Source organism: Micropterus salmoides, unplaced genomic scaffold (genome assembly GCF_014851395.1).
Source record: "Micropterus salmoides isolate LMB-PRFRI ecotype aquatic unplaced genomic scaffold, ASM1485139v1 Ms_hic_scaffold_2, whole genome shotgun sequence".
NCBI classification, from domain to species: domain Eukaryota; kingdom Metazoa; phylum Chordata; class Actinopteri; order Centrarchiformes; family Centrarchidae; genus Micropterus; species Micropterus salmoides.
In genome coordinates this window covers 17,702,907-17,712,966 of record NW_024041150.1, presented here as the reverse complement: position 1 = coordinate 17,712,966, position 10,060 = coordinate 17,702,907, and the positions used below count along the sequence as shown (strand labels likewise).

General features: G+C 38.6%; 1 protein-coding gene across 1 annotated transcript; it reads left to right on the top strand.

Moving 5' to 3' along the window:
* Positions 1-971: 971 nt before the first annotated feature.
* On the top strand, positions 972-8,993 carry LOC119912876. The gene is made up of 15 exons (XM_038732104.1): positions 972-2,126; positions 2,292-2,397; positions 2,666-2,883; positions 3,503-3,634; positions 4,207-4,374; positions 4,482-4,618; positions 4,896-5,007; positions 6,385-6,565; positions 6,697-6,786; positions 6,916-6,993; positions 7,191-7,251; positions 7,564-7,602; positions 7,681-7,868; positions 7,990-8,174; positions 8,323-8,993. Exons 1-15 carry the CDS (start codon positions 1,701-1,703, stop codon positions 8,707-8,709), a joined length of 2,508 nt encoding a protein of 835 aa, XP_038588032.1. The 5' UTR covers positions 972-1,700; the 3' UTR covers positions 8,710-8,993.
* Positions 8,994-10,060: the final 1,067 nt, after the last annotated feature.

Below are 10,060 nucleotides of genomic sequence, written 5' to 3'. Positions count from 1 at the left end.
CCTTAAGTTTTTCCTATTCAGTATTGGCTTTTTCTGAGACTTGGCTGACTGATGATGTATTTTCTTTATTCCCCTTACCTAATTATTCATCTTTTCATTCTTGTAGAAAAAAGAAAAGAGGAGGGGGTGTCTCTTTATATGTTTTGAATACCTTTGATGCTGGTGCTAGGGATGATCTTAGTATAGAATTTGATTCTACCAACACTGAGTCTATATTTATTGAAATTCCATCTTGTCAGCAATTCAATGGTAAGAGCATTTTGATTGGATGCATCTATAGACCACCTGATTCAGACCATAACACATTTATCGATGCACTTCAATCAACACTTGAGTCAATTACTAAAGAAAGTAAATTATGTTTTCTACTTGGTGATTTCAATATTAATTTACTCAAATATGATTTACCACAAACAGTTGATTTCCTAAATGCACTCCATTCTTTTAATTTTTTTCCTCTTATTACTAAACCGTCTAGAATTACCTCCTCATCTGCTACTCTCATTGATAATATTTTATTTAATTCTTATAATTTTGAGGTCTTTTCAGGCCTCCTGAAGTGTGATGTTTCTGATCACTTTCCTGTTTTTCAGTTTATCCAATCCCGTCAACTAATGTCTACCTATCCTAAGACTGGGTCAAATAAATATCGTAATTTTTCTAGAAATAACATTGTTCATTTTAAGTCTGCCATTAGCAATATCATATGGGAGGAGGTATTTGTGGCACAAGACGTTAATAGTGCATATAGTTTATTCTTAAAGTCTTTTAATAAGGCTTTGGATTTATCATTTCCGTTGATGAGCACAAAATCTGGAAATAAATATTCTAAAGGGAAGCCGTGGATAACTGATGAACTAAAAAAGCTTTCCCGAAAAAAAAATAAACTGTATAGGAGGTCTATATTTAGCACCCGTTTCGAATGTTATCACTCGATTGAATGGGCGTTATCAGTGGTTATCAGCTCATATATAAGGGCCAGCAGGGGCCTGCTGCGCCTACTGGTAGGCTCAGAAGGCTGTTATCATCCATCCACATGGTTAATCACCGACAAATACAAGAGAAGACTCCAGATCCAATACCAGAGGAATCCAGCTCGCCGGTAATCGGAGGTCTACTGAATGACGCAGCGACGTCGCAATATTTCGCGCTTGATATTTTCAGGTAAGAACATTTAAATGATAAAACCGAGCATTTAAACCGAAATTAATTAGTCAATAAGGGAAAACAATACATAAAATGTGTTTTAATGTTGCGTGACATGAGTGTTGACATGAGATAAGCGTATTGCGATTATTTTGGCTAACGTTATATAGGCTAACGTTAGGCCCTATTACGTTACGTTATTAGCCCAACATTACGTTACTTACTTGCTTTATTTGAGCATTAACGTTGCTAATAAGTATGTTTTTACGTATGAAGCTAATGGGGAAATTTAGTTTCTAGTTAAACGCAAAGTTAGCCTGTAAAAATTACTTTTTCCACACTGTAAGGCTTATTGCATAATATTGTATGCTCGTTAACGCTTCAGTGAAGCCATAGGCCTAACCTTACTTTTATTGACATATCTATGGCACCAAATACATATCCCTTGTCTGCATCCCATGTTCACTGATGTGTTTCTGTCTTTTAGGCTGTGATAAGAAGTACAGGTTGCACTTTGCTTTATGTAATAATTGCCAAATATTTTGATTTCAGATATGGGAAAAACAGTTAAGACCACACGTTCCAGGAGCGTGAAGATTAAGGTGGTGAGGAGGTGTATCGTTGGCCCTGCAAAGGTTTCTTACCTTAGTCAAGGTCTTCCCCAGCCCAACTCCAAACAGACCGACCCGACTATTACATCTCAACAGGCTGAACCCGATGATGTGGCACCGAGCTGTAGTTCTTGTTCTGAGAGTGCATACAGTAAGGCAAAGAAGAGAGAGCTACATGCCTGGGATGCAGTCAAGGATGACATGCTTAAGGTGTCATTTGAATGTTCAGCACCAATCGCTACCCAGTGTGTTGTCTGTCTAGAACATGCTGATTACAGGTGCATTGAGTGCAGCAGCACTGCAGTGTTTTGTGAGGGTTGTCTGAAGAGGACTCACAGAAATTCACTGCATCTTTCTGATAAGTGGAATGTAAGAACAATACCATGCAGTCATACACACAGGCAACAAACTCACAGTAATTTCAACAGATTTATTAGATACTTCAAATTGTTCTAGCATTATGTATTATCAACTGTTAGTGTCACAAGTTTGTAGTTTTAAAAAGATTGTTAGAGCTATCAATCTTTCTTACAGAATGTCTACTATGAGCCATCCTCCCTGGGGTTATTCCTATATTTACCTGAAGGCCATAGCACCCATGCTGTGTACACAAAGGACATGAAGGTCATTGTCAGCACAGGTTTGTCATTTTACATGATACAGAATCTTAATGTATTTAATTTTCTTGACAGGTTAAGGAATTCGGTCCTATACATGTGTAGTAATGATTTCCTATAAGGAATTAATCAAATTTCTGATACAATTTTGTTTAAAAAAAAGTTGTTTGCTGATTTATGGTGTTATAGGTGACACACTCAAGTGATTTAGTCTATGCTGATATGGTAGTCTCTATAGTAGTACTTGTTTATGTTTTTTCTAATATATATTTCCCTCTTTTTATTTGGCAGGACGGCTCTGCACCGTCACAGTCAATATGTGTGCATGTGAACCAGAAACCTGTACTTTGCTCAGGTATGGTCTCTGGCCGGCAACAGCCGACAAGCCCCACACAGCCTTCTCCATACCTCTGCTAGAGCTTTTTGTTTGTCTGTCACTGGAGTGTCAGGTTTCTGTTGAGGGTTTTTGCAACACCCTGCGCTGGAAAAACAACCTCACACTTGCAGAGGTCAGTTTAAAATCTTGCCTGTGAAGTGAAAATTTCAGTTATGGCGCTTTTCCACTACACAGTACCAGCTCGCCTCGGCTCGACTCGACTCGGCTCGGCTTTGTTTGGTTTTCCACTGTGTCAAAGTTGTACCTGTACCTGCTTTCGGGTACTTTTTTTCGTACCACCTCCGGCGAGGTTCTAAGCGAGCTGAGGTGATACTAAAATGTGACGTGGCAGACTGCTGATTGGTCAGAGAGAATCGTCACCATTCACTGCGTCATTATTGCACGTGCCAGACGGGAGTTTCCTGAATAAAAAACAGCAAAAATAAAAACATCCAAAAACAGCACACACTCGATTTTCCTCCATTGTCCTGTGTGTAGTGGAAAAGCGCCATTACTGTACTTTCATGGAAGACCGATTCCATATGGTTGTGAAAATTACACATTCTTCCTTGATTGTACTGCATTATTAATTATCACAACTTAAAGTATGTAACCATATAGTATTGTACATTTGCATGCAAAAGTATTCTTAAAAGTTTTCTATCAAAATAACAACTTCTGAGTGAACCACCATCACCAGATGTAAGTATAGGAAACAGTAATGTTTTCACTGACTGCTGCTTATACCCTAGGTTAACACACTCTACAGAGCCCTGGTGGGAGAATCCATATCCCATTTTAGGCATCACCACTTCCGACAAAGAAGTTTGGTAGATATTTGCCCACAATTAGATGATGGGACCATATGCCCAGCATGCCCAAAGGTTGGTTCTAGCTCCAGCGTGGTTCTTGTTCGATTAACCTGATTGCATTTTCGATGACCTAATGGCATTGAATTGATATCTGAAAACTTAGTTAATTTTTGGGTACTTTCCTGTTATCCGGACCCCACGTGTTTCTTTAATGCCGCGTTCCAGGCAACCTGTAACCCGTATTTTTCCAACTCGTAACTGGTAGTACATCGATCTAGTACGAGTTCACGGGTTTGACTGCCGTTCCAGTACACTTTCACGGGTATAAGGTTGGAAAAACACGGGTTACAGGTTGCCTGGAATGCAGCATTAGTCCCGTATAGTCCGTATAGTCATCCCTGATTGGTCTTAACCCTAGTGACGGGTAGGTTTAGGGGCGGGGTTAGGGGTAGGCCATCGTCCCTGATTGGTCTTAACCCCAGTGACGGGTAGGTTTAGGGGCGGGGTTAGGGGTAGGCCATCGTGGGGTCCGGATAACAGGAAAGTACCAATTTTTGTAAGTATAAAAATATAATAAAATTGTATTCGTATAAATGTATAAACCTGATGCAGATACAGGATTACTGTAAGTGTTTGTTTTCCAGGCGGATGGGGATATGATTGTTACATTGGATGCCAACTTTGGCCTTGTGAGGAAGCACAGCTCAGGTACAAGTGCGGTTGAGCCATTACACGGAACCCGCATGTTTGTTAATGAAAAGGATGTAGAGGAATACCTGCTATCACATCTTGACAGCTCAAAGCCTCACGAGGTTAGTCTTAGTTGTAGAATTTCATGGACTGAGTCCATGAAATATTAATGAAATATTTAATTAATCATTATTCCTCCCATAAATCTATGTTTTCCTTAAATCTTTAGGACTGCAGTAACTTCAAGGCTGGCAACGTGCTGAGGTCACAAAAACAAGCAAATAAACTTGATGTTACAGGAGTGTTTGGAGCCTCTTGTCGTCATGAAATGCCCCTAATGTTTGTCAACATGAGCCAAGGAGAACGGTAAGTAAATGCCACAGTAATGACATCTCTGACTATTGACCCTGTGTTCCAGAATGATAATTCCCCTGTTTGATTCTACCTATTCATATAATAAGCCATATTTTAATGCAAATTTTTCCAGTCACCAAATATGAACCTTATGGAATGTATATTCCAAAACATTACAAAATTTGAACTTTACCACCATTCTATAATCTTCACTATGCTGGAGAATGTATAATTCATTTTTACTTTTCCTCAGTATAAAGTGTCCTTATTCAAATTTGTGTTGAAATAGATTAGCCTATCCCCTGTATGTCATCGATGAGCTACTTCGAAGATGTGAGGACAAGAACATACACCTGCGAGTAGTCTATGACATTGCCTGTGTTGTTGCCTCACATTTGCATGTAAGTACTTTTTTGTGTAAAACTGAATTGTTGTTTTGAGAAAAGACCTTGACACATTTACTTAAAATTATGCTATACTGTGTTCAATCAGAAATCAGGAGAGGGCATACCACACAACATCTCCTTGGCCATACCAGCATTTCATGTTTATGGACACAAACTGCCCTGCCAGGTAATTATTGGCTTTATAGAGACATCAGGACCTGTGTCACACATCATTCACTCCCTGTTTGCCCTCAATTTTCCTGTCTATAAACTGCACAGCTGAAATTAAGTAGATGTGCCTAAAAGTAATCTTTAATCTGGCATTTTTCCCAACTGGTGTTTGTCTAAACTTGTTTCAGAGATGCACTGTTGGACAATACAGTGGAAACCGCTTATCTCACATCTGTCTGGGCCAAATCACTATAAGCGGATGATTGTTATAACCAAATTTGTTTTTATGTTTTATGCAGATTACTATCTAATTTGTATAATTATTACATGCATATAAAGTAATAACATGAACAGCTTCACTATTTTTTCTGACTTAAAGGAAAAGTGGATACATACATACCTCTCTCATCTCAGTGCGTGCGCTCAATTGCTCTGGTGCGCGGCGATACTTTGAGTGTCCAGTTCATTCATTAGGATCCAAACAGAGATGAAGTTAAAAGCGACAAAAAACACCACGCCACGTTTTATTTTGTCTCACCATACTTGGTCGTGTAACTACTCGTGTAACTATATTTAAATAGGGAAAACGTGGAGGTGTTTGGTCGTTTCTAACTTCATCTCTGTTTGGATCCTAATGAATGAACTGGACTCAAAGTATCGCCGCGCGATTGAGCGTACGCACTGAGACGAGAGAGGTATGTATCAACTCGTCTTAGTTAAGGAAATTACATTGTTTAATATGAAAAAACGGTGGAGGGTTCCTTTAAAGATAAAATAAAATAAGCTACACCTAGGCCCTCTCCTGATCCAAGCCCTGTCTGAATGGTCAAGGTGAAAGCATTACACTCCACTCAAGTAACATGCAGTAGGCCTAGCTGCTGCTGTGAGAGAGCCAGGACAATCATTATGTACCATAAAAGTCCCAAAAAAACAGCAGAGCAGGAACAGGAGGGCAAAATAACTCCATAGACCACAGCAGTGTGAGTAGAGGAAAACATCACATTTGCACAGCAACACACAATATGAAACACACTAAGCGGACTACTTGATTACTATAAACAAATTATTTACACAGCATTTCTACAGCAATGATTCTGTCCCAAGCTTTTGAATCCATATAAGTGGTTGATCACTGTAACCGTGATCACTATAAGCAGTTTACACTGAAGTACGATCATGCTCAGTGTCAGCATCTATTCTACCACTTTGCTTTAATCACAGATCAAGTACAGCACTAGGCGGCTCGATGGGTTTGGACTCACAGACGGGGAAGGAATGGAAAGGCTGTGGTCTTTTCTCCGAAGATTTGCCAGAGTCACAAAGGAGATGACTCCATCTCACCGCCTCGATCTGTTGACTGATGCCCTTTTGCATTATGGACGGAGGAAATCAACTGACCTAGGTTTGTCCACAGCAGCATAACCTGTCAAAATTCTGTGCTGGTGGTTCACTGTTTATACATTTTATATTTTCTGGAGTGAAGCTGATCACTCACAAATTGGTCAGCATAAGTAAATTAAACTGTGTTTGCAGAGATGCAGCTCCTGCAAAGACTAGACAGAGCAGAGAAAATATCAATTCTCGCTCAAGAAGACATCTCATCTGTCATCAGAGACGCACCAGGTAAACAATGCACATAAGAAGCAGGAAACAATAGTTGTAAACCGGAGAATTTTAGATTCTGTTTACAAGCGCATTTTGCATGGAGTATGTAGTATTGATGTCTTGTTTTCTGTTATTTTTGTTGTCTAGTGTTGGTTTCTGAGGGAGACATGGAGAAATGGAAGAAAAGAGAGATGGAGCTAGCCCATCAGAAACAGAGACCAATAAGTAAGCAACTGAAGTGAATGGGTGAATGTCTTGAACACTGTATGAAGGTCATGCAAATTATTAGCAAAGAGTATTGCAAATATGTTATACTTACCTTTCCGTGTACAGTAATGAAATACAATCCTGCAAGCTATGTGAAGTTACATGAAATGAAACAATGTATTAGAGCAGTAGTAATGTCTTTATCTGTTCTCCAGACACTGTCTGTAAATGGAAAAGGGACTACATCATCCAGCTGATTCAGTTCTACAAGTTCAAGTAAGAGTTTAATGTGTTTATGTAAAACTATATGGTAATTACAGCTGTCTTTCAGTGCCCTGCTGATGTGCTTCAGCATGGAAGTAGGTGTGATTACAGTAACAGCATAGCTTTGAAGGAAACCGTTACAATGGTTATAAATTAAGAGTTGCTATAATACTGCAGTAATTGAATATGTTGTGATTAGTAATCAATTATCACCAAGGCCTCCCTAATAACGTATGCACTCTTTGGTCTGGGGTGAACCACAGAAATGCTTTCTGCTTGGTACCTAATGAATTTTTGTGCTGTGTTTTTTATTTTTATGTATAGATCTGGGACTCGTGAGTCGTACATGGAGTGTGAAACAGAGTAAGCAGTAATCTGTCACTGTTCTCTGAGCAAGTGTGTAAATAACTATTAATAATATTTCTTTTCTGACCATTGTAGAATTGAGGACTCTCTGCTGAACATAGAGAAAAAACACCGGATTGGGAGAAGATGGCAAGAATCTGACTCAGACTTCCAATCTACCCTTAAAGATGTTGACTGTGAGCTCAGAGGACAACTAATCTTCAAAGCTAGAACCGAATCAAGGGAGAGAACAGTCCTCCTCCATCTGAAAAGAAAATATCCAGGTAAAGTGCTGTGGATACGTAGATGGGCTACATTAAGATATTAAGTTCAACTTTGAAAAGGACCATAACACACACTAATAAATGAATTTATCTGCATGCGTGTTTCCTATCTTTGCTACAGATGGGCAGGGCATTGCCATTAGACTTTCCAAGCAGATTGCCAGCTCCAACAAGAGACTGAGACAGGCAATAAAAGAATACAACTGCATTCAGTGGCCACCACAGATGAGCATCTTCCCTACAATAATTGATTTTCAGGAAGCATGTGATCCCTCTTGGCAAGTCTACTTCTGCTTTGATGACACTGTAAGTATAATTACCTAACCCTAGTAACCACACAGCAGTCACTCAAGAAACAATCTGACAACCGCTCACCAACCACAACTACCTGCCCATCATTTTTGAAACCACCTGGTAACATGGTATAGCGTTTTTTATTTATCTTATCTTTCAGATTGAAGAAGATAATGTTTCGAGGACTCTAAAAAGGCGAGGGATTGATGCCTTACATATGAAGACTCGGGCAGCTGAGGAAAAGCGCATGCTTTATCAGGAAATGAGAACTGTAATTGAACACCTCCATCAGCAGCATGCCTTTCTGTGCTCTGCCATCAAAGACACAGATCAGCCTGGTGCAAAAGCTGCGCTCACCCAACGTCTCCATCAGCTGGAAAGAAAACGATATCAAGCCACTGTGATGTTTCACCCACATGTACCAGACATTGTTCCTGTAGACAACTCCTACTTGTGTCAGGCCCTCCCCATGTCAAGCATACAGACACTAGTATACAATGATGATGGTGATAATGAGGATGACACTGAGGATGACCATGATAACTAGGAATGTAATCACTGGTATGACAGGACAGGGCCTGTATTTACAAAGTTCACAAAGACGTGTTGTTTTAATAGGTCTGATCTATTTTAAAGCTTAGGTACTATATTTAAGCACATATTGCCACTAGTATATGAGTACAAAATTGTGTGTTTACCATATTGTGATATTACTTATTTATTGTAATGTACAAATGTGGTTATGTGTGAGAGCTTTGTTTTCTTTTTAGTGAGCTCACCAAACCAAATCCCCTTCAACTGAGTTGAAATGACAATAAAGTATGGAATCTTGAATCCTCTGAATCAACTATAAGTTTGTAAAACTAAAAGGGAACATACATGTGTATTGACTCTACAATACACCTTTCTCATAATGAGTTATAGCCATGTTTTCAACCATTGTCATAGCACCTATTCACAGCACACATAAATTAAATAAAAAGAAAAGTAGCCGTAATTTACTTAATAAATGACAGAATAGTTTTACAGTCATAATCCACCAGACAGTGTGCCACCTCCAATACAGTAGGTTCTTCTTACATAACAGTACAGTAGGTTCTTCTCTTCTTCCTCCAATTGACTGCTTAAATTTTATTTTCACATTCTTAGTTCAGTTAATGTACATTACATTTAGTTTTTCTTGCATTTAGTTGCTATGGTGGTTGCTATTGACGCTATAACTGAAACCACGCAGCTTGCATGACGTACTTCCGCCCGAAATTATTTTATTCACAGACACTTTTTAAAATAATTAATTCAACATTTGTCCACAGAAAAACCACAACTTGATAACTCAACATTACGATATGTTAATTTTAAGGTTAACACTTTTAACAATACTCCTTCGATTATGAGAAACACGGAAGTGCATTGTGTTGTGGGCGGGATTAAGGGTTATCCTGTTTCGGCTAAAATAGCTTAAATAAATCAACATATTTACATTTTCTTAGCGTAGATCATCTAGATACAGTGTAATCAATAGTTTGGCTGTACTAAATGTTTGATTTATTCAGTAGATATATCTTTTTACAACCCTAATTTGCAAACCAGAAAAACTACAACTGCAGTGCTTATTCGTATCAAGCTGCATTGTGTATCTATAGGGAATTGTAGTTTTTAAAATATTAGTGTTTTTCTTAGAATTGGAGGTTGTAAATAGTTAGTTGAGAGTACAATGAGGAGTCTAGGGGGATTGTAAACACATCTACGTAATCCGATTTTAAATTAAATTAATTTTTATATTTTTAAATAGGTTAAAATTATTTTTAACCATACTTGACATTGTTCCAAATTGTTGACTATATTCACATGATAACTAAGGACAAGGTCTCTCTATAACAGTTGGTCCCATGTCGATA

What these genes read in the sequence shown, in the direction of transcription:
- LOC119912876 (XM_038732104.1), top strand. Translation starts at nt 1,701, where the DNA reads ATGGGAAAAACAGTTAAGACCACACGTTCCAGGAGCGTGAAGATTAAG. An exon ending in GAAGGTCATTGTCAGCACAG is followed by an intron (nt 2,398 to 2,665) that starts GTTTGTCATTTT and finishes TTTATTTGGCAG; the next exon opens with GACGGCTCTGCACCGTCACA. An exon ending in ACAACCTCACACTTGCAGAG is followed by an intron (nt 2,884 to 3,502) that starts GTCAGTTTAAAA and finishes CTTATACCCTAG; the next exon opens with GTTAACACACTCTACAGAGC.